The 27,496-nt window shown below is 35.6% G+C and overlaps 1 protein-coding gene across 1 annotated transcript; it reads right to left on the reverse strand.

Moving 5' to 3' along the window:
- LOC117324954 (asparagine synthetase domain-containing protein 1-like) lies at positions 1–27,496 on the reverse strand. Its single transcript, XM_033880797.1, has 14 exons — positions 27,365–27,496; positions 26,786–26,870; positions 25,810–26,013; positions 23,282–23,404; positions 22,772–22,891; positions 20,186–21,045; positions 11,166–11,243; positions 10,773–10,884; positions 10,565–10,599; positions 10,035–10,179; positions 7,998–8,065; positions 7,229–7,312; positions 6,354–6,444; positions 1–4,930 (listed from the first exon to the last, which is right to left on the reverse strand). The coding sequence occupies exons 1-14, from the start codon at positions 27,484–27,486 to the stop codon at positions 4,748–4,750; spliced, it is 2,310 nt and encodes a 769-aa protein (XP_033736688.1). The 5' UTR covers positions 27,487–27,496; the 3' UTR covers positions 1–4,747.

The raw sequence follows: 27,496 nt of genomic DNA on the forward strand, positions 1-27,496 counted from the left end.
GGTGTTATGGATGGTTTTTTTTTTTTCTATGATATACCCCGGTACATGAAAAGGATAGATAAAACCTGCAATAACTTTTAAGACTCATTGTGATTAATTTGTTACTGTTTTTGTGCACTGTAAGACTCCATGGTATAACCATGAACTTCAGTCAAACATCGGGCTGAAACCTCTCCTCTTATCTGCCATCTATGACAATCATTGTCTGCTACATTTCTTCATTATCTGCTCTTTCCTTCTCATAGCTATGGCCAGTAAATAATTTGTAAGAATTCATTTTCTGGCTTTAAAAATATATTTCATTTGATTCCTGAAATATTCATTTTGATTTTTTATGTATTTCATACATTGATTTGTGTGTACAAATCATTTATCTAAAAATTAATTTGTGTGTACATGTATCTAAAAATTAATTTGTGTGTACATGTATCTAAAAATTAATTTGTGTGTACATGTATCAATACACCTGCAAGTTGTAAGAGATTTGTAGCAGGGTAATGTATACTTATGGTGAAGACCAAACTTACCTATATACAAAGCATCAGCTATGTACAGAAATGATCCAAATTCTGAAGATTTTTGAGGAATAGAATCTGAAGAAAATGATATGCATTTAGGCTTCGAAAAACACCCTTTCCAAGTCAATGTTAATGAAAATTGATCACGTTGCCATACTAGTAGTCACCCTACACTGGTACTTTAGGGTAAAATGTGTCATGTCCAACCATTTTCTCAGCTCTATACTGGAAAGTGCGATTGTCGGTCCCAGATTAGGAAATATCTTCTCTTTTAATTGATTTTAACCGACTAGGTGCTTGTTAGTTTCCGCTGTTATTTGGTAATTTGTTATCTTCCAGTAACACCTCCATTGTGTTCCATGATTACTGGGTATTCTATAGCAGTTCATCAACGGCTCATATTTCTAAAATAAAATACATATACAATTTTATTGTATGTAACAGTACTTGTTATTCCTTGCACATAGCAGCATGTATCCGCTGAATATGTACAATTTCTCAGTATTTAACAAGAATTTTAACCCTATTGAGACCAACCGCAGTTTTATATAAATGTTGAAGAAGGGTACCTTTGTGTAAAATATGTTTGTAACTATATCATCATCATCAATGTCATCGGTAGCTATTGCAGTCCTAGTTGTTCAAAGTCTGGGATTGTTTCCGGTGGAATTTCCATTAATGACAGTTTAATGTTTTGATGGGTACATACTATACATTCATTATTGGGGGATTTTAGTTTTGGAAATTAACCTTCACTGATGAAGCAGGCTTTGTAAATCCTCAAAACTGGATATATACTGTACATATCCTATAAGTCTTTTTAGAAGTCTTGTTCTCCTTATGTACAACACTGTCCCGGAATCTGTTGTACTCGTAGTGTATAACACTGTCCTGGGAATCTGTTGTACTCGTAGTGTATAACACTGTCCCGGAATCTGTTGTACTCGTAGTGTATAACACTGTCCCGGAATCTGTTGTACTCGTAGTGTATAACACTGTCCTGGGAATCTGTTGTACTCGTAGTGTATAACACTGTCCCGGAATCTGTTGTACTCGTAATGTACAACACTGTCCCGGAATCTGTTGTACTCGTAGTGTACAACGCTGTCCCGGAATCTGTTGTACTCGTAGTGTATAACGCCTTCCAGGTCATTGCACTCTAGTGTATAAAAATACACACAATTTTGTTATAAAACTAAAGAAGGTACTGTGATGTCGGTAAACTGTGATTTTGTTCTTGTTACTGTTTTTAATAAATGGCATTCCTAGAGTAGTTTGGTGTCCTTTGGTGCACACAGCCTTGTTATCCCCAATAGACCACAGTGGACTGATCCAGATCTAAGCCAGACTATTCTATTATGGTTGGAAGGGGGTTTATGAATCTGAATTAACAAACTACAGTTAGACAAGTCTTCTGTTGGCTGGTGTTGCTGTAATTTAACGAGGGATTTTTAAATACCCAACCACTGGTACATAAATCAAGATATAGTCCAATTTAGATTGGTAAGTTGTCTGCTTAAGTATAAAGTGGAAGCTGGGTATTATTTATAAGCTAACTACCCCCACAAGAAACATCAGACTTTCTTATCGTGTTTATCCACAGATAAGCCTCTGTCCACAAATAAGCCCGCTTCATTTTTCTAGGATCATCAATTTTGAAATAAGCTAAAAGTGGTTCACAAATAAGCCCTCCCCAAACGTTGATACCTTTTACTCTAGGGACAGGGCTTCTTTGGGGATAAATATGGTATTTAAAGATGACGGACTAGTTCGTTAGTAATTTGTAGTTAGAATATTATCAAATGAAGGGATTCCTTGCCAGAGTTGCCACCTGTATCAATAATACATACAAGTTTGCATTAGATGGGGATGGAAACTTTTGGGAGGAATTGTTCTTGTTTGTAATTATGAATGATGCTCAGTCCTGTATATTAATATGAAGTACAGGGACAATTTGTACTCCTTATCCGTGTAATTTGATGTATAGATATTATTACAATTGTAGCGTAGGTAGGTAACATAACAAATTGATTTACAGATACAAGAGGTATATATATAGTTATCTGTAAGTTTCTGTGTCCATAATTAATGTACTACATCCGGACTGGTTACAACTATACATAACCCCGTGGGTACAATACAGTGCCCTATACATGGCCCCGTGGGTACAATACAGTGCCCTATACATAACCCTGTGGGTACAATACAGTGCCCTATACATAACCCTGTTGGTACAATACAGCGCCCTATATATGGCCCCACGGGTACAATGTACTGTAATACAGCGCCCTATACATGGCCCCGTGGGTACAATACAGCGCCCTATACATGGCCCCGCGGGTACAATACAGTGCCCTATACATAACCCCGCGGGTACAATACAGCGCCCTATACATGGCCTCGCGGGTACAATACAGCGCTCTATATATGGCCCCACGGGTACAATGTACCGACTTTATGACAGTTTGTCTGGTATCAAACTTAATATCCTCAGTACACCTCTACTTAATTACAAAAATGGAACCAAATAAATTTTAATAGAACAAATCTGTGTTGTTTGTTTTTATTGTGTAAGAGATATACACTACATGTAAAGTGGTACTTTAGCTGCTTGGGCCTATAACATGGTGCATTGTCGGTCATCTTTTGTATTGCTTAACCCCTTGAAGATTGATCAAGCTCATTTTCAACAGCCTTTTTGCCCACCATTATCGGATGGCCGTCTGTCCATCCTTAACAGTTCTTATCACCAGAGAACCACAGGATGAATCATCGTTAAATTTCACATGCAAGTTCCCTAGTTCAGCTTCAATTTTGGGACTGATCAGAAATCAAGATAAACAGCCATTTTGACAGTTGAAGTTTGTTATCTCTATTTTGCAGAAAGTTCTGCAATGATCTTTCTCAAATTTCACCTGTAAGAGGAAATGGCCAATCAGCAACCATTTTGAATTTTAAGTTAAATGTTGTTGTTGCTCTTTTTCATAAAGTTCTTTGTGGATATTTTCCTCTTGTATTAGTTGAAGCTTGTTAACCTTATTTTTCAGAGAGCTCTCGAGTTCTTGATGGATTCTCCTCTGATTTAATATCAACGTTCCTCTTGTTTTCACATGATTTAGAGGAAGAAGAGAAAAGTGGGAATTTTTATTTTTGTGCTTTTCGCATAAGTAAGCAAAACCAGCATCACTCAAATATGCTAGGAATTAAAGAAAACAGAGAAGGAACTTTTGGTAAATGAGCACCTTAAGAAGTTTGAGCTTGATCTGCCCAAGAGAACTGCACTTATCACATGGAAACAGCTTTTCTATTTATAATAGTAGTAACCTTGACCTTTGACCCAGTAAAAAAAAAATCTCATGCACTTGTGGTAAGGAAAAACTGCATGCAAATGGAGTTGGATAGGCCAAGGAACTTGAGTTATCACAAGGAAACAAAATTTTTATTTTAGTAACAGTAACAGTAACCTTGACCTTTGGACCTGAAAAGCAATACCAAGCAAGCACATTCAGGAAGGAATATCTGCATGATTTGGGTTTGATCAGCCCATGGAAACTCAAGTTATCACTTGGAAACACATTTTCTACTTTAAGTAACACTGACCTTGACCTTTGAACTTCAGACCTGAAAAGCAATCCTAAACGAGCACTTAGGGTAAGGAAGATCAGCATGAAGTTTGAGTTTGATCAGCCCAAGAGAACTTGAGTTATTACACAGAAACCTCTGTGAAGACGCCGCCGCAACCGACGCCGATATAGTGATACCTATATGTTACATGCTTTTTGCAGGCGACACAAAAAGTGATCACAAACTCAAAGAGATCAAAGATGGGTACCAGGTAATTCTTCACAACTAGGTCTAAAGGTACAGGAGCTAGGTGGTATGAACAATTCAAGAAAGATCTCTCCAAAATTTTCTGTGAAATAGTCTAGGATGGCTGTCTAGTTGCCATGCATATTGTTCTTGATATCTGTGAACAAAAATAAAAGTTGTCGTACTAGATCCCATCAGGTTCATGTGTGGTCAAGATGAGAAAGACCTCAAATATTAGAGAAATGTGATGCCAAGATGTCTGTTGGAGGGATGGACCATGGACAAACAGCGATTTGGTGAGTGTGTCATCGTTCATATTTGACATCTCTGATTCCAGACGACCTATACTGCCACACAAGATGTATGGTAGAAGTAGCTGTTTTGACTTTAGAGAAACATTTAAATCTTTATGAACATGATCATTCTCCCAGACGTTTACATTTGTCAGATGCCTTCTCTTTGCTGTTCTCCATTTTCGCTATTCTGGAACCAAACTGGATGGCTCGTTTAGGCAGCAAAGCTGTTGATGGGAGACCAAGTTTGGTTGCACAGATTCTCAGGAGCAACTTCTCACCAAGCCCACGAGGTAAGTCAAGATTTGCCTGTAAATACAGGATTTTATATCAATTAACAGTAACTTCTCACCAAGCCCACGAGGTAAGTCAAGATTTGCCTGTAAATACAGGATTTTACATCAATTAACATAAAAAGTACATAGATACAAAGTGATTTTGAATAAATTTTTCAAAACACCAATCTAGAAATAAGATTGAAAAATATCACTAGCAAACTGCATCCGATATTTGGACCAATTTTTTACTCTAATACACAACATACATGTATTTATAAATATCTGTATTGGAGGGTCCTATAGTAATGTTATACATTCTTGTAGTATTGTTTGCCCTCTGATCTTTACATCCTTCCATCTATGGTGACACTCGGATGTCGACAGAAATGTAAATACCCTAACAACAACCCTGGGAATATGTGTTTCCTTTTACTACGTACTGTACCAACAGGCACAGTGTGTATTAAACGTAGCCATGTAACAGCTGATGTTAATCAGTTATTTTAGTAAACTGAGGTATTGGCCAGAAACTAGCACTTCAATCTGTAGTTTGTGTGTAAAGACAATTACATATAATATTGGACCTTGAACAAAAAAAAATCTAATCTTGTCACCACGGCTCTCCATCCTTAAGTCCATATAATATAATTTTGTGTAACACTATATTCATTCTAAAAACAATGACCTCTATTTCCTACTGATAGTTACCAACCTTGTAATACATCGGAACACTACAGAGACAGTCTCCTACTGATAGTTACCAACCTTGTAATACATCGGAACACTACAGAGACAGTCTCCTACTGATAAATACCAACCTTGTAATACATCGGAACACTACAGAGACAGTCTCCTACCGATAGTTACCAACCTTGTAATACATCGGAACACTACAGAGACAGTCTCCTACCGATAGTTACCAACCTTGTAATACATCGGAACACTACAGAGACAGTCTCCTACAGATAGTTACCAACCTTGTAATACATCGGAACACTACAGAGACAGTCTCCTACTGATAGTTACCAACCTTGTAATACATCGGAACACTACAGAGACAGTCTCCTACTGATAGTTACCAACCTTGTAATACATCGGAACACTACAGAGACAGTCTCCTACAGATAGTTACCAACCTTGTAATACATCGGAACACTACAGAGACAGTCTCCTACAGATAGTTACCAACCTTGTAATACATCGGAACACTACAGAGACGGTCTCCTACAGATAGTTACCAACCTTGTAATACATCGGAACACTACAGAGACAGTCTCCTACTGATAGTTACCAACCTTGTAATACATCGGAACACTACAGAGACAGTCTCCTACAGATAGTTACCAACCTTGTAATACATCGGAACACTACAGAGACAGTCTCCTACTGATAGCTACCAACCTTGTAATACATCGGAACACTACAGAGACAGTCTCCTACAGATAGTTACCAACCTTGTAATACATCGGAACACTACAGAGAAACTTCACGACGTCTTCATCCAGGAAAGGAAACCTCGACTCCTTTCCGTGGTCCGTGATGATCCTGAAGTGGTAAATAGATTTAAATACAGTAAGTGTATCAGTCTGTGTATCAGTGTGTCTATCAGTCTGTGTATCAGTCTGTGTATCAGTCTGTGGTCTGTGTATCAGTGTGTATCAGTCTGTGTATCAGTCTGTGGTCTGTGTATCAAGTCTGTGTATCAGTCTGTGGTCTGTGTATCAGTCTGTGTATCAGTCTGTGTATCAGTCTGTGGTCTGTGTATCAGTCTGTGGTCTGTGTATCAGTCTGTGTATCAGTCTGTGGTCTGTGTATCAGTCTGTGTATCAGTCTGTGTATCAGTCTGTGGTCTGTGTATCAGTCTGTGGTCTGTGTATCAGTCTGTGTATCAGTCTGTGGTCTGTGTATCAGTCTGTGTATCAGTCTGTGGTCTGTGTATCAGTCTGTGTATCAGTCTGTATCCAGGAAGTGTGCAGCAGACTTCAACATGCTGAAGGATTATGGTATAGTTATATTACATTGGAGGTCCAGATCACTGTATTGTTATAATGTTTTTATAAAAACATCATCTATACCCAGTCTTATACTAAGATAGCTCTAACATTGATATCATCTGCACAAAGATTGCATAAAAAGTGTTGGAATAAAAGTCGCATAAAAAATAACACCAATTTATGTAAAAGTAAAGTTACTGGAATGCTTTTATACAAGTATTGCCCTACATATACCTGGTATGTATATCTATAGGAAGTTTGCTTTGATAGAAACATCATTCATAGTTATGGACATAAGCGCAATATATATATGAGACTTTTTTCTGCTGGTGTACCTGTCATCCCGGCCAAGGTTTCTGGCAGATATACGGGTGATCTCAAGTTCTACCTCATCCAGTAGTCCTCGCCATCCCTGCTCACTACAACACAAACAAGACTATACAGAAACTCATAGGATATGAAAACTGTTACAAACTCACAAGATACGGATAAAAACTGTTACAAACTCACAAGATATACCGATAAAAAATGTCACAAACTCACAAGATACGGATAAAAACTGTTACAAACTCACAAGATATACCTATAAAAACTGTCACAAACTCACAAGATACAGATAAAAACTGTCACAAACTCACAAGATACAGATAAAAACTGTTACAAACTCACAAGATACAGATAAAAACTGTCACAAACTCACAAGATATACCAATAAAAACTGTTACAAACTCACAAGATATACCTATAAAAACTGTTACAAACTCACAAAATATACAGATAAAAACTGTTATTTAATTTGAAATGTTTTAAATGAACTATTGATACATCACTGTAGATGTACGTACACCTACTTCCTTATAATATGCTTTTCCTAACCCTGGATCTTTTTCTCAATTAAGTTTGTTTCTGAAATTTGCTCATTATTGTTTAGTAAAAACATTCAGAAATTATCCCAAGTAGTACACAGTATAATATTTTATACACAGCTATTAGTTAGATATACATTCTGTTGTTTAATATTTAAAACTCTTAATTTAAGAATTGGATTTAATGTAATTAGCCATTCATTAAAATAGATTATGATAATAGTATATATACACAAACCTGAACCTGCCCCTGTGTCTGGAGTAGCCAGCCAGCTGTTCATCTGCTCCCATCCCACACAATATCACCTGTAGAAGGTATACGTATATACATGTATAATAATGGGGTCCTGACTCGACAATAAATATATAACAGTCCTATAGAGGGTATATATATATAACACTGGGGTCCTGACTCGACAATAAATATATAACAGTCCTATAGAGGGTATATATATATATAACACTGGGGTCCTGACTCGACAATATATATATAACAGTCCTATAGAGGGTATATAACACTGGGGTCCTGACTCAACAATAAATATATAACAGTCCTATAGAGGGTATATAACACTGGGGTCCTGACTCGACAATATATATATAACAGTCCTATAGAGGGTATATAACACTGGGGTCCTGACTCGACAATAAATATATAACAGTCCTATAGAGGGTATATATATATAACACTGGGGTCTTGACTCGACAATAAATATATAACAGTCCTATAGAGGGTATATATATATAACACTGGGGTCCTGACTCGACAATAAATATATAACAGTCCTATAGAGGGTATATAACACTGGGGTCCTGACTCAACAATAAATATATAACAGTCCTATAGAGGGTATATAACACTGGGGTCCTGACTCGACAATAAATATATAACAGTCCTATAGAGGGTATATATATATAACACTGGGGTCTTGACTCGACAATAAATATATAACAGTCCTATAGAGGGTATATATATATAACACTGGGGTCCTGACTCGACAATAAATATATAACAGTCCTATAGAGGGTATATAACACTGGGGTCCTGACTCAACAATAAATATATAACAGTCCTATAGAGGGTATATAACACTGGGGTCCTGACTCGACAATAAATATATAACAGTCCTATAGAGGGTATATATATATAACACTGGGGTCCTGACTCGACAATAAATATATAACAGTCCTATAGAGGGTATATATATATAACACTGGGGTCCTGACTCGACAATAAATATATAACAGTCCTATAGAGGGTATATATATAACACTGGGGTCCTGACTCGACAATAAATATATAACAGTCCTATAGAGGGTATATATATATAACACTGGGGTCCTGACTCAACAATAAATATATAACAGTCCTATAGAGGGTATATATATAACACTGGGGTCCTGACTCGACAATAAATATATAACAGTCCTATAGAGGGTATATATATATAACACTGGGGTCCTGACTCAACAATAAATATATAACAGTCCTATAGAGGGTATATATATAACACTGGGGTCCTGACTCGACAATAAATATATAACAGTCCTATAGAGGGTATACATATAACACTGGGGTCCTGACTCGACAATAAATATATAAGAGTCCTATAGAGGGTATATATATATATAACACTGGGGTCCTGACTCGACAATAAATATATAACAGTCCTATAGAGGGTATATAACACTGGGGTCCTGACTCGACAATAAATATATAACAGTCCTATAGAGGGTATATATATATAACACTGGGGTCCTGACTCGACAATAAATATATAACAGTCCTATAGAGGATATATAACACTGGGGTCCTGACTCGACAATAAATATATAACAGTCCTATAGAGGGTATATATATATAACACTGGGGTCCTGACTCAACAATAAATATATAACAGTCCTATAGAGGGTATATAACACTGGGGTCCTGACTTGACAATAAATATATAACAGTCCTATAGAGGGTATATATATATAACACTGGGGTCCTGACTCGACAATAAATATATAACAGTCCTATAGAGGGTATATAACACTGGGGTCCTGACTCGACAATAAATATATAACAGTCCTATAGAGGGTATATAACACTGGGGTCCTGACTCGACAATAAATATATAACAGTCCTATAGAGGGTATATATATATAACACTGGGGTCCTGACTCAACAATAAATATATAACAGTCCTATAGAGGGTATATAACACTGGGGTCCTGCTAAATGATCTAAATTTACATTAATTAGAAAATTTTCAATATTTTCCACTATTACCCTTGCAGTACTGGTATATGGTTCTCCCTGTCGGGCCCCATTTCCAATGACGCCTTGACCTCTGGCTGCAAACCACACAGCACACCCTATACTGTCATCAAGAACTGTATCCAATGGGTACACCAAATGGCGTACATGATTTGATCTGTACATGTAATCACACAATAAACAAACTTAATACAAACTCACTATAGTGAGACATTTTAAAGAGTTCCTTGATCACAAAAAACAGAACAAAATGGCGATATCATGGAGGGAAATATATAGCGATTCGGGACGTTTGTATTTCAAAAAACATGGCAGATGGCAGTATACGAGGGTGGCAAACTTAACAAGGGAATTATAGAGGGGGGATATCCATTTCAGAGATTTAGGTGGCGGTATGCAAGGGTGGCGGTAGATTTGGGTGGCGAGAGGTCGACGATAGGCTGTATAATAGATAAAGCAAGACTAACAGGATATAAGTATCAAAATATATATCTTATGGAACATGTTAGTTAACTCGGTAAAACAATTAGTACATAGCTTACCTGACTTGCTGGAGTTCTGGCAGCGACACATTTACCTGAAATATATAATATACACGTTTGATTCAGAGATGACAGCATAAGACTAGTAGAATACATCATGACAAGAGGAGCCTGTTTTTCTGCTCCTTCAGTACCTCCCACATACTGGAATTGTATTTATTTAACAGTAATTTTATTTTACCAACATTTAATGCTTGAAACTGTGTACCTGTATAAAGTTCCACTTGCGGTTGGGGTTGAGTTCCGAGAGGGCGCTGTACCCTGTCAGTCTGTCAGGAACGTTCCATCTCTCCTGGTCGTCTATGGCTACACTTACTCCTCTGTAAATTTAATGTTTCCTATAGTAATCTCCCCTTTTCATACTCATGTCAACATAACACCCAATCTGGGACGTCACAGGACTTGATTTTAAGGAGGAATTAGATAGAGCAGCCTGTTATCATTTCCTTTGAAGCAGAGAACCTGCTGTAGTTCCTTTTTGTAGTAAGTTACTGTTTAGTATCAGAGAAAATCTGGATGAATAAAATAAAAGCACTATAAAGGTGATGATGGAATTGTAAAGTAATAAAATAAGTTTATCAAAATATATAGGTATACTTACCCTTTCTTACCAGACGGCTTAATTTGTTGTTCAAAAGCAACATTTATCAAATCAATAGGTTCACTGTCAGGTAGACATCTGGAAATAATGTATAAATAGTTACATAGATAATATATACATAGTTACATAGATAATATATAAATAGTTACATAGATAATATATAAATAGTTATATAGATAATATATAAATAGTTACATACTAGATAATATATAAATAGTTACATAGATATATAAATAGTTACATAGGTAATATATAAATAGTTACATAGATAATATATAAATAGTTACATGGATAATATATAAATAGTTATATAGATAATATATAAATAGTTACATAGATAATATATAAATAGTTACATAGATAATATACAAATAGTTACATAGATAATATATAAATAGTTACATAGATAATATATAAATAGTTACATACTTAGATAATATATAAATAGTTACATAGATAATATATAAATAGTAACATAGATAATATATAAATAGTTATATAGATAATATATAAATAGTTACATAGATAATATATAAATAGTTACATAGATAATATATAAAACGTTATATAGATAATATATAAATAGTTACATAGATAATATATAAATAGTTACATACTAGATAATATATCAAGTTACATAGATAATATATAAATAGTTACATAGATAATATATAAATAGTTACATAGATAGTTACATAGATAATATATAAATAGTTACATAGATAATATATAAATAGTTATATAGATAATATATAAATAGTTACATAGATAATATATAAATAGTTATATAGATAATATATAAATAGTTACATAGATAATATATAAATAGTTACATAGATAATATATAAATAGTTATATAGATAATATATAAATAGTTACATAGATAATATATAAATAGTTACATACTAGATAATATATAAATAGGTACATAGATAATATATAAATAGTTACATAGATAATATATAAATAGTTACATAGATAATATATAAATAGTTACATAGATAATATATAAATAGTTACATAGATACTCCATTATTACCCTGTACGGCGAGATATTGTATATTAAAATAAACATGACATTACCCATATCAACATTGACATGACATCCTTATAAACATTGACATGACATCACCCGTATAAACAATATCATGACATCACACATATAAACATTGACATGACATCACCCTTATAAACATTAACATGACATCACCCTTATAAACATTAACATGACATCACCCGTATAAACATTGACATGACATCACCCTTATAAACATTGACATGACATCACCCTTATAAACATTAACATGACATCACCCCTATAAACATGACATGACATCACACATATAAACATTAACCTGACATCACCCCTATAAACATTGACATGACATCACCTTATAAACATTGACATGACATCACCCTTATAAACATTAACATGACATCACCCCTATAAACATGACATGACATCACACATATAAACATTAACCTGACATCACCCCTATAAACATTGACATGACATCACCTTATAAACATTAACGTGACATCACCCTTATAAACATTAACATGACATCACCCTTATAAACATTAACATGACATCACACATATAAACATTAACATGACATCACCCCTATAAACATTAACATGACATCACCCTTATAAACATTAACATGACATCACCCTTATAAACATTGACATGACATCACCCCTATAAACATTAACATGACATCACCCCTATAAACATTAACATGACATCACCCCTATAAACATTAACATGACATCACCCTTATAAACATTGACATGACATCACCCTTATAAACACTAACATGACATCACCCGTATAAACATTAACATGACATCACCCTTATAAACATTAACATGACGTCACCCTTATCAACATTAACATGACATCACCCTTATAAACATTAACATGACATCACCCCTATAAACATTAACATGACATCACCCTTATAAACATTAACATGACGTCACCCTTATAAACATTAACATGACATCACCCTTATAAACATTAACATGACATCACCCTTATAAACATTAACATGACATCACCCTTATCAACATTAACATGACATCACCCTTATAAACATTAACATGACATCACCCTTATCAACGTTAACATGACATCACCCTTATAAACATTAACATGACATCACCCTTATAAACATTAACATGACATCACCCTTATAAACATTAACATGACATCACCCTTATAAACATTGACATGACATTACCCTTATAAACATTAACATGACATCACCCCTATAAACACTAACATGACATCACCCTTATAAACATTAACGTGACATCACCCTTATAAACATTTACATGACATCACCCCTATAAACATTAACATGACATCACCCTTATCAACATTAACATGACATCACCCTTATAAACATCAACATGACATCACCCTTATCAACATCAACGTGACATCACCCTTATAAACATTAACATGACATCACCCCTATAAACATTACATGACATCACCCCTATAAACATTAACATGACATCACCCTTATAAACATTAACATGACATCACCCTTATAAACATTGACATGACATCACCCTTATAAACATCAACATGACATCACCCTTATAAACATCAACGTGACATCACCCCTATAAACATTAACATGACATCACCCTTATAAACATTAACATGACATCACCCTTATAAACATTAACATGACATCACCCTTATAAACATTGACATGACATCACCCTTATAAACATTAACATGACATCACCCTTATAAACATTAACATGACATCACCCTTATAAACATTAACATGACATCACCCTTATAAACATTAACATGACATCACCCCTATAAACATTTACATGACATCACACCTATAAACATTAACATGACATCACACCTATAAACATTAACATGACATCACACATATAAACATTAACATGACATCACACATATAAACATTAACATGACATCACCCCTATAAACATTAACATGACATCACCCCTATAAACATTAACATGACATCACCCTTATAAACATTAACATGACATCACCCATATAAACATTAACATGACATCACCCTTATAAACATTAACATGACATCATCCCTATCAACATTAACATGACATCACCCTTATAAACACTCACATGACATCACCCCTATAAACATTAACATGACATCACCCTTATAAACACTCACATGACATCACCCCTATAAACATTAACATGACATCACCCTTATAAACATTAACATGACATCCTTATAAACATTAACATGACATCCTTATAAACATTAACATGACATCACCCCTATAAACATTAACATGACATCACCCCTATAAACATTAACATGACATCACCCTTATAAACATTAACATGACATCACCCTTATAAACATTAACATGACATCACCCCTATAAACATTAACATGACATCACCCCTATAAACATTAACATGACATCACCATTATAAACATCAACATGACATCACCCTTATAAACATTAATATGACATCACCCTTATCAACATTAACATGACATCACCCCTATAAACACTCACATGACATCACCCTTATCAACATTAACATGACATCACCCGTATAAACATTGTCATGACATCACCCTTATAAACATTAACATGACATCACACATATAAACATTAACATGACATCACCCTTATCAACATTAACACGACATCACCCTTATAAACATAAACATGACATCACCCTTATAAACATTAACATGACATCACCCTTATAAACATTAACATGACATCACCCTTATAAACACTAACATGACATCACCCTTATCAACATTGATATGACATCACCCTTATAAACATTAACATGACATCACCCCTATCAACATTAACATGACATCACCCTATCAACATTAACATGACATCACCCCTATAAACATTGACATGACATCACCCTTATCAACATTGATATGACATCACCCCTATCAACATTAACATGACATCACCTTTATAAACATTGACATGACATCACCCTTATAAACATTGATATGACATCACCCCTATCAACATTAACATGACATCACCTTTATAAACATTGACATGACATCACCCCTATAAACATTAACATGACATCACCCTTATAAACATTGACATGACATCACCCTTATAAACATTAACATGACATCACCCTTATAAACATTGACATGACATCACCTTATAAACATTAACCTGACATCACCCTTATAAACATTGACATGACATCACCCTTATAAACATTAACATGACATTACCCTTATAAACATTAACATGACATCACCCCTATAAACATTGACATGACATCACCCTTATAAACATTAACATGACATCACCCTTATAAACACTAACATGACATCACCCTTATAAACATTAACATGACATCACCCCTATAAACATTGACATGACATCACCCCTATAAACATTGACATGACATCACCCTTATAAACACTATCATGACATCACACATATAAACATTAACATGACATCACCATTATAAACATTAACATGACATCACCCTTATAAACATTAACATGACATCACCCCTATAAACATTGACATGACATCACCCTTATAAACATTAACATGACATCACCCTTATAAACACTAACATGACATCACCCCTATAAATATTAACATGACATCACCCTTATAAACATTAACATGACATCACCCCTATAAACACTAACATAACATCACCCCTATAAACATTAACATGACATCACCATTATAAACACTAACATGACATCACCCTTATAAACATTAACATGACATCACCATTATAAACATTGACATGACATCCTTATAAACATTAACATGACATCACACATATAAACATTAACATGACATCACCCTTATAAACATTAACATGACATCACCCTTATAAACATTAACATGACATCACCCTTATAAACACTAACATGACATCACCCCTATAAACATTAACATGACATCACCCCTATAAACATTGACATGACATCACCCTTATAAACATTAACATGACATCACCCTTATAAACATTAACATGACATCACCCTTATAAACATTAACATGACATCACCCTTATAAACATTAACATGACATCACCCCTATAAACATTAACATGACATCACCCCTATAAACATTAACATGACATCACCCTTATAAACATTAACATGACATCACCCTTATAAACATTAACATGACATCACCCTTATAAACATTAACATGACACCCTTATAAACATTGACATGACATCACCCCTATAAACATTAACATGACATCACCCTTATAAACATTAACATGACATCACCCTTATAAACATTAACATGACATCACCCTTATAAACATTAACATGACATCACCCCTATAAACATTAACATGACATCACCCCTATAAACATTAACATGACACCACCCTTATAACATTAACATGACATCACCCTTATAAACATTGACATGACATCACCCTTATAAACATTGACATGACATCACCCCTATAAACATTAACATGACATCACCCTTATAAACATTAACATGACATCACCCTTATCAACATTAACATGACATCACCCTTATAAACATTAACATGACATCACCATTATAAACATTAACATGACATCCTTATAAACATTAACATGACATCACCCTTATCAACATTAACATGACATCACCCTTATAAACATTGACATGACATCACCCCTATAAACATTAACATGACATCACCCCTATAAACATTAACATGACATCACCCTTATAAACATTAACATGACATCACCCTTATAAACATTAACATGACATCACCCCTATAAACATTGACATGACATCACCCTTATAAACATTAACATGACATCACCCCTATAAACATTAACATGACATCACCCTTATAAACATTAACATGACATCACCCCTATAAACATTAACATGACATCACCCTTATAAACATTAACATGTCATCACCCTTATAAACATTAACATGACATCCTTATAAACATTAACATGACATCACCATTATAAACATTAACATGACATCACCCTTATAAACATTAACATGACATCACCCTTATAAACATTAACATGACATCACCCTTATAAACATTAACATGACATCACCCGTATAAACATTAACATGACATCACCCTTATAAACATTAACATGACATCACCATTATAAACATTGACATGACATCCTTATAAACATTAACATGACATCACACATATAAACATTAACATGACATCACCCTTATAAACATTAACATGACATCACCCTTATAAACATTAACATGACATCACCCTTATAAACACTAACATGACATCACCCCTATAAACATTAACATGACATCACCCCTATAAACATTGACATGACATCACCCTTATAAACATTAACATGACATCACCCTTATAAACATTAACATGACATCACCCTTATAAACATTAACATGACATCACCCTTATAAACATTAACATGACATCACCCCTATAAACATTAACATGACATCACCCCTATAAACATTAACATGACATCACCCTTATAAACATTAACATGACATCACCCTTATAAACATTAACATGACATCACCCTTATAAACATTAACATGACACCCTTATAAACATTGACATGACATCACCCCTATAAACATTAACATGACATCACCCTTATAAACATTAACATGACATCACCCTTATAAACATTAACATGACATCACCCTTATAAACATTAACATGACATCACCCCTATAAACATTAACATGACATCACCCCTATAAACATTAACATGACACCACCCTTATAACATTAACATGACATCACCCTTATAAACATTGACATGACATCACCCTTATAAACATTGACATGACATCACCCCTATAAACATTAACATGACATCACCCTTATAAACATTAACATGACATCACCCTTATCAACATTAACATGACATCACCCTTATAAACATTAACATGACATCACCATTATAAACATTAACATGACATCCTTATAAACATTAACATGACATCACCCTTATCAACATTAACATGACATCACCCTTATAAACATTGACATGACATCACCCCTATAAACATTAACATGACATCACCCCTATAAACATTAACATGACATCACCCTTATAAACATTAACATGACATCACCCTTATAAACATTAACATGACATCACCCCTATAAACATTGACATGACATCACCCTTATAAACATTAACATGACATCACCCCTATAAACATTAACATGACATCACCCTTATAAACATTAACATGACATCACCCCTATAAACATTAACATGACATCACCCTTATAAACATTAACATGTCATCACCCTTATAAACATTAACATGACATCCTTATAAACATTAACATGACATCACCATTATAAACATTAACATGACATCACCCTTATAAACATTAACATGACATCACCCTTATAAACATTAACATGACATCACCCTTATAAACATTAACATGACATCCTTATAAACATTAACATGACATCACCATTATAAACATTAACATGACATCACCCCTATAAACATTAACATGACATCACCCTTATAAACATTAACATGACATCACCCCTATCAACATTAACATGACATCACCCTTATAAACATTAACATGACATCACCCTTATAAACATTAACATGACATCACCCTTATAAACATTAACATGACATCACCCTTATAAACATAAACATGACATCACCCTTATAAACATTGACATGACATCACCCTTATCAACATTGATATGACATCACCCCTATCAACATTAACATGACATCACCTTTATAAACATTGACATGACATCACCCCTATAAACATTAACATGACATCACCCTTATAAACATTAACATGACATCACCCTTATCAACATTGATATGACATCACCCCTATCAACATTAACATGACATCACCTTTATAAACATTGACATGACATCACCCCTATAAACATTAACATGACATCACCCCTATAAACATTGACATGACATCACCCCTATAAACATTAACATGACATCACCCCTATAAACATTGACATGACATCACCCCTATAAACATTAACATGACATCACCCCTATCAACATTAACATGACATCACCTTTATAAACATTGACATGACATCACCCCTATAAACATTAACATGACATCACCCTTATAAACATTAACATGACATCACCCTTATAAACATTAACATGACATCCTTATAAACATTAACATGACATCACCCTTATAAACATTGACATGACATCCTTATAAACATTAACATGACATCACCCTTATAAACATTAACATGACATCCTTATAAACATTAACATGACACCCTTATAAACATTGACATGACATCACCCCTATAAACATTGACATGACATCACCCCTATAAACATTGACATGACATCACCCCTATAAACATTGACATGACATCACCCCTATAAACATTGACATGACATCACCCTTATAAACATTGACATGACATCACCCCTATAAACATTAACATGACATCCTTATAAACATTAACATGACATCCTTATAAACATTAACATGACATCACCCTTATAAACATTAACATGACATCCTTATAAACATTAACATGACATCACCCTTATCAACATTAACATGACATCCTTATAAACATTAACATGACATCACCCTTATCAACATTAACATGACATCACCCTTATAAACATTGACATGACATCACCCTTATCAACATTAACATGACATCACCCCTATAAACATTAACATGACATCACCCTTATCAACATTAACATGACATCACCCCTATAAACATTAACATGACATCACCCTTATCAACATTAACATGACATCACCCTTATAAACATTGACATGACATCACCCTTATCAACATTAACATGACATCACCCCTATAAACATTAACATGACATCACCCCTATAAACATTAACATGACATCACCCCTATAAACATTGACATGACATCACCCTTATAAACATTAACATGACATCACCCTTATAAACATTGACATGACATCACTCTGATGTTTGTATTATTTTTTACCTATCTGCTAAAGCAGTGATCACAGCAGAGTCTATTCCCCCAGAAAACAAAATGGCTACTTTTGCATGATCTTGTTCTCTAGTAGAATCGGTATGTGTTTCAGCTGCATGATTATCCTCTCCTCCAAATGAAATATTTTCTCTCCTAGATTCTTCATCTGTTACAGGAAGTTTTCCGGTCCCCAAATCATCTGATTTCCTGGGAGGATGAGGTTTACACTGAGAACATGGTGACCTTTTGACCCCTGATGTACAGTCAGCTGACCTTCCAGAGTTCAGAGTAAGGTATGGTTGATTATAAATCCTCTTCTTGACCGCTTGCTGAAGGACATCTATCAACTGGTCAGCTAGTGTGTTTATCTCCTCATCACTTTGAATCAATTTCTCTACATATTTCTGATGGTCACCAACCAACTCTGATCCTGACAGTTTAGTTTTAAGATGGCCACCAGCCGATTCTGATCCTGACTGTTTAGTTTTAAGATGGTCACCAGCCGATTCTGATCCTGACTGTTTAGTTTTAAGATGGTCACCAGCCGATTCTGATCCTGACAGTTTAGTTTTAAGACCATCGGAACACTTTTCTAGGTCACTGTCCATACTTGGTAATGCCTTGTTCAACTTTGGCATTTGTGAGGGAAATTTTAAGTCTGTTTCTAAGGAAAACTTCACAGGAGACATTTCAGACTGACCACTCCATAATCTGTCCTGGAAAATTTGACCATTGTCTACTCTCTCCAGTGTTCCCGGCCAAACACTATCTTCCCGTTGATAAAGGTGGATTTGGAGGTCACAGCCCTCAGTAGGGACTTCATTGAAACGTAGACAGTAAATTCCAACCGAAGGGATTTCTTGGAATTCCTGAAATTAAAGGTTAACAAAGTCATTACCTGTGTACTATGACCATGATGGATTAACAGTGAGATCTGTACCATTACCTGTGTAATATGACCATGATGGATTAACAGTGAGATCTGTACCATTACCTGTGTACTATGACCATGATGGATTAACAGTGTGATCTGTACCATTACCTGTGTACTATCACCATGATGGATTAACAGTGAGATCTGTACCATTACCTGTGTACTATGACCATGAGGGATTAACAGTGTGATCTGTATCATTACCTGTGTACTATGACCATGAGGGATTAACAGTGTGATCTGTATCATTACCTGTGTACTATGACCGTGATGGATTAACAGTGAGATCTATATCATTACCTGTGTAATATGACCATGATGGTTAACAGTGAGATCTGTATCATTACCTGTGTACTATGACCATGATGGTATAACAGTGTGATCTGTATCATTACCTGTGTACTATGACCATGATAGATTAACAGTGTGATCTGTACCATTACCTGTGTAATATGACCATGATGGATTAACAGTGTGATCTGTACCATTACCTGTGTAATATGACCATGATAGATTAACAGTGAGATCTGTATCATTACCTGTGTACTATGACCACGATGGATTAACAGTGAGATCTGTATCTTTATCTGTGTACTATGACCATGATAGATTAACAGTGAGATCTGTACCATTACCTGTGTAATATGACCATGATGGATTAACAGTGTGATCTGTACCATTACCTGTGTACTATGACCATGATAGATTAACAGTGTGATCTGTATCATTACCTGTGTACTATATGACCATGATGGATTAACAGTGTGATCTGTACCATTACCTGTGTAATATGACCATGATGGATTAACAGTGTGATCTGTACCATTACCTGTGTACTATGACCATGATAGATTAACAGTGTGATCTGTATCATTACCTGTGTACTATATGACCATGATGGATTAACAGTGTGATCTGTACCATTACCTGTGTACTATGACCACGATGGATTAACAGTGTGATCTGTATCATTACCTGTGTACTATGACCATGATGGATTAACAGTGAGATCTGTATCATTACCTGTGTACTATGACCATGATAGATTAACAGTGTGATCTGTACCATTACCTGTGTACTATGACCATGATGGATTAACAGTGAGATCTGTATCATTACCTGTGTACAATGACCATCATGGATTAACAGTGTGATCTGTATCATTACCTGTGTACTATGACCATGAGGGATTAACAGTGTGATCTGTATCATTACCTGTGTATTATGACCATGATGGATTAACAGTGTGATCTGTATCATTACCTGTGTACTATGACCACGATGGATTAACAGTGTGATCTGTATCATTACCTGTGTACTATGACCACGATGGATTAACAGTGTGATCTGTATCATTACCTGTGTACAATGACCATGATGGATTAAGTGTGACCTGTACATTACCTGTGTACAGGTATAAATACAGTAGTAAAGTTCTACCATCACTGGTCCCAATTCTGTGAGGAGTGACAGACAGAATGCCCCACCTCCCTGTTGTAAGGCTGACTCCTAATTACCTGGTCCCCATTCTGTGAGGCGTGTCAGACAGAATGCCCCACCTCCCTGTCGTAAGGCTGACTCCTAATTACCTGGTCCCCATTCTGTGAGGCGTGTCAGACAGAATGCCCCACCTCCCTGTCGTAAGGCTGACTCCTACTTACCTGGTCTCCCACCTGGGTGGACGATAGGATGAAAGGTTCCTTCCTGTTTTGTGGGAGATGCCAAAGAAGGCTCCGTCTCCCAAACATGTCTCGTCCGAACCATAAACATTTAGTCTTTTCCTGTAAAGTACCAAGTTTCCAAAGCAATTAAAAAACAGAAGTTGACAGGAAGTTATTGAGTTCAGTAAATTCAGTAAAGCTAATTTTAAATTTGTATATTGCAATTTTTATTTTGGTATTAATTACAAGCATAACACATTTCTAGTCTATCAACTTACCTCCCAGCAGATGAACGCCCATGGACCTTGGACCTTGGCCATAGTGGACAGTACTTACCTCCCAGTAGATGAATGCCCATGGACCTTGGACCTTGACCATAGTGGACAGTACTTACCTCCCAGTAGATGAATGCCCATGGACCTTGGACCTTGGCCATAGTGGACAGTACTTACCTCCCAGTAGATGAATGCCCATGGACCTTGGACCTTGGACATAGTGGACAGTACTTACCTCCCAGTAGATGAATGCCCATGGACCCTGGACCTTGGCCAGAGTGGACAGTATGTGGCTTGGATTAACAGAACCAGACAGCTCCCTCAACAATACTTGGGTGTCATTTTCTCCATCTCCTATCTATTGGGGAGTTAAAACAATCAGAAAGTTACAAAATTTTAACCAATCTGGTATATTCATGAAATCCTCAAAAATATCATTATTTAATTAATCACTTCCAAATGTCTGATCATAACAAGATTTTTTAAATGTTTCTAATTAAAAATAAACTGTCTGGGGAAGGAGAATTGGATACACATCACGGGAACATAGCATGCACCCTTAATCTGAGGGAGGTAGCATACACCCTTAACTTGGGGACAGTAGCAATACATCCTTCATCTGAGGGAGGATGTAGTATAAACCCTGTAATAATCTGAGAAAGGTACCATACACCCTTAACTTGAGGTCATGCAGTAGCAATATACCCTTCATCTGAGAGAGGATGTAGTAAAAACCCTGTAATAATCTGAGGAAGGTAGCATACACCCTTAACTTGAGGACAGTAGCAACACACCCTTCATCTGAGGGAGGATGTAGTATAAACCCTGTAATAATCTGAGAAAGGTACCATACACCCTTAACTTGAGGTCATGCAGTAGCAACACATCCTTCATCTGAGGGAGGATGTAGTATAAACCCTGTAATAATCTGAGGAAGGTAACATACACCCTTAACTTGAGGACAGTAGCAACACACCCTTCATCTGAGGGAGGATGTAGTAAAAACCCTGTAATAATCTGAGGAAGGTAACATACACCCTTAACTTGAGGACAGTAGCAACACATCCTTCATCTGAGGGAGGATGTAGTATAAACCCTGTAATAATCTGAGGAAGGTACCATACACCCTTAACTTGGGGACAGTAGCAATACACACTTAACTTGAGGACAGTAGCAACACATCCTTCATCTGAGGGAGGAAATAGTATAAACCCTGTAATAATCTGAGGAAGGTACCATACACCCTTAACTTGAGGACAGTAGCAATACACACTTAACTTGAGGACAGTAGCAACACATCCTTCATCTGAGGGAGGATGTAGTATAAACCCTGTAATAATCTGAGGAAGGTACCATACACCCTTAACTTGAGGACAGTAGCAATACAACCTTAACTTGGGGACAGTAGCAATATACCCTTCATCTGAGGGAGGATGTAGTAAAAACCCTGTAATAATCTGAGGAAGGTAACATACACCCTTAACTTGAGGACAGTAGCAACACATCCTTCATCTGAGGGAGGAAATAGTATAAACCCTGTAATAATCTGAGGAAGGTACCATACACCCTTAACTTGAGGACAGTAGCAATATACCCTTAACTTGAGGACAGTAGCAAAACATCCTTAACTTGAGGACAGTAGCAATACACCCTTAACTTGAGGACAGTAGCAATATACCCTTAACTTGAGGACAGTAGCAACACATCCTTCATCTGAGGGAGGAAATAGTATAAACCCTGTAATAATCTGAGGAAGGTACCATACACCCTTAACTTGGGGACAGTAGCAATACACACTTAACTTGAGGACAGTAGCAACACATCCTTCATCTGAGGGAGGATGTAGTATAAACCCTGTAATAATCTGAGAAAGGTACCATACACCCTTAACTTGAGGTCATGCAGTAGCAATATACCCTTCATCTGAGAGAGGATGTAGTAAAAACCCTGTAATAATCTGAGGAAGGTAACATACACCCTTAACTTGAGGACAGTAGCAACACATCCTTCATCTGAGGGAGGATGTAGTATAAACCCTGTAATAATCTGAGAAAGGTAACATACACCCTTAACTTGAGGACAGTAGCAACACATCCTTCATCTGAGGGAGGAAATAGTATAAACCCTGTAATAATCTGAGGAAGGTACCATACACCCTTAACTTGAGGACAGTAGCAATACACACTTAACTTGAGGACAGTAGCAACACATCCTTCATCTGAGGGAGGATGTAGTATAAACCCTGTAATAATCTGAGGAAGGTACCATACACCCTTAACTTGAGGACAGTAGCAATACACACTTAACTTGAGGACAGTAGCAACACATCCTTCATCTGAGGGAGGATGTAGTATAAACCCTGTAATAATCTGAGGAAGGTACCATACACCCTTAACTTGAGGACAGTAGCAATACACACTTAACTTGAGGACAGTAGCAACACATCCTTCATCTGAGGGAGGATGTAGTATAAACCCTGTAATAATCTGAGGAAGGTACCATACACCCTTAACTTGAGGACAGTAGCAATACACACTTAACTTGAGGACAGTAGCAATACATCCTTCATCTGAGGGAGGATGTAGTATAAACCCTGTAATAATCTGTAATAATCACACATGTGGTTTAGACTTACAAAGACAGTTTTTTATTTGACTTTTGAATTTTCTCTATCTTGTCATGAATATCAGCTGAAAGTCTGAAGCCTTCATACAAATTTTTAAAGGTTTCTTGAAAATTGAACAATCAATAAAAAGTTCTTACTTCTAGTCCTCCAAATATTTCCCCATTCCAGAGAAGTGTATTGCCATTGTGATCCTGCAACGGCTGTGGAGTAAGCTGACCTCTGAGGTGAAGGACATGACCTTGTAAGAAGAGTTGTGTGCCCCTACAGCCAACATCAATGTGACTACAGCTATTACAATCAGGGCCCCTTCTCCCTACTCTGGAACTCTTCTCAATAAAGTCCTAAAACCAATCAGAGAAACATTCTGTTAAGTATATTTAACGGAAAAATATATAACCATCAAAACATTTCTTCTTTGATTAATTTCCATGAAATTATAAGTGTCATGAGTGCTGGACTGATTAATTTACATTAAACCATAAGTGTAAAGAGTACTGGGCCAATTAATGTACATCAAATTAAAAGTGTTATGAGAACTGAACAGATAAATTTACATCAAATTATAAGTGTTATGATCATGAGTATTGGACTGATTAATTTACATCAAATTATAAGTGTTATGAGTACCGTCATTTTTACTCCACAGACAATTAAAAGGAGCTTAGAAGAATTCTGAAGTCTGTCAGTCTAGAACAATGTAGGTTGTAAACCAGAATTCCTGTTACGTTACCAAAATCTGGTAACATTTATACCGAACAAAACGAGTTCAGATATAAGATGGTAAATCTATAGTTTATGGTTATGTTTGTTGTTTGCTGGATTTATCACCCATGAACAGCTAGGCTCAGTTTGAGTCTTCTTGTAGTAGCTGGTGTCTACCTAATTCAACTAAACATGATACGAGAGGCCTGAAGCATGCTATCCAGAATACATTGGAGAAAGTGTCGTGTCCAAGGACACAATCATGACAGTACATGATCCTATCAGCTTCCTGAGAAATGTAGACCACCCTAAGTATGGGTTGAACTCCTGTATAAGATCATCACTGTCAACCAATCTACAGGGAATAGTCATTCTAATGGGAGTCCGTAAAATAAATCTATTACTATTTACCTTCCAGTCCACACTGTCTTGTGCATTACTGCATACACAGCAAATACCACACATGGCAGAATGGTGTTGCTGTTGGAATGGGAACCTTTGGAGTAAACAAAATCATTAATACCACATGTTAATAATTACACAGGACATGTTATAATCAGAAACAAAAAATAAACCTAAGTCTTTATATTTTGATGGTATGTATACGTAGTTTTTGATCAGCTGTTTGACACGAGTTTAACAAACTCTCAATCTGTTTATAAAGGTACTAGCCTAACATCTGGTCGGGATCATAATCTGCAACATCCTAAGGATATTTCGCTGTTGGTACATGTGCAGCAATAATAAAAAGGGTTAAAAAAGTTTGTATTTAAAACTATACATCATAAGTGCATGTCTACCTATCTATTTGGGTGAGAGTCTCGCCTTGAAGATATCGAAAGAAAATTACACGGACTGAAAAGTTCACGTAAAAATACAACGGCCTGGCCAGGACTCGAACCAGGTACCTCCGAATTAATTCTGTACAAGTAAACGTATCCACGTGCACGTAAAATCTCGTGTTATTAAACGATTGTATAATTAATTTACCTGAAGGATAATGAACAAGCCTTCTTCTGTTTATCTGGGGTTCCGTTGGCAACACGAACAGGCGAGTGATGTTGATTTAAGTATAAAATTACTTTAAAAGCACAGATGATGTAAACAAACATCCAGGTGAGA

This window comes from Pecten maximus, chromosome 4 (assembly GCF_902652985.1).
Source record: "Pecten maximus chromosome 4, xPecMax1.1, whole genome shotgun sequence".
Classification (NCBI taxonomy): Eukaryota; Metazoa; Mollusca; class Bivalvia; order Pectinida; family Pectinidae; genus Pecten; species Pecten maximus.

Excerpts from the sequence above, each read along its gene's own strand:
- LOC117324954 (XM_033880797.1), bottom strand. The coding sequence starts at position 27,486 with ATGTTTGTTTACATCATCTGTGCTTTTAAAGTAATTTTATACTTAAAT. Across the intron at positions 26,871-27,364 it reads GCTTGTTCATTATCCTTCAG|GTTCCCATTCCAACAGCAAC; the intron begins GTAAATTAATTA and ends TTTACTCCAAAG. Across the intron at positions 10,180-10,564 it reads CCAGAACTCCAGCAAGTCAG|ATCAAATCATGTACGCCATT; the intron begins GTAAGCTATGTA and ends TTACATGTACAG.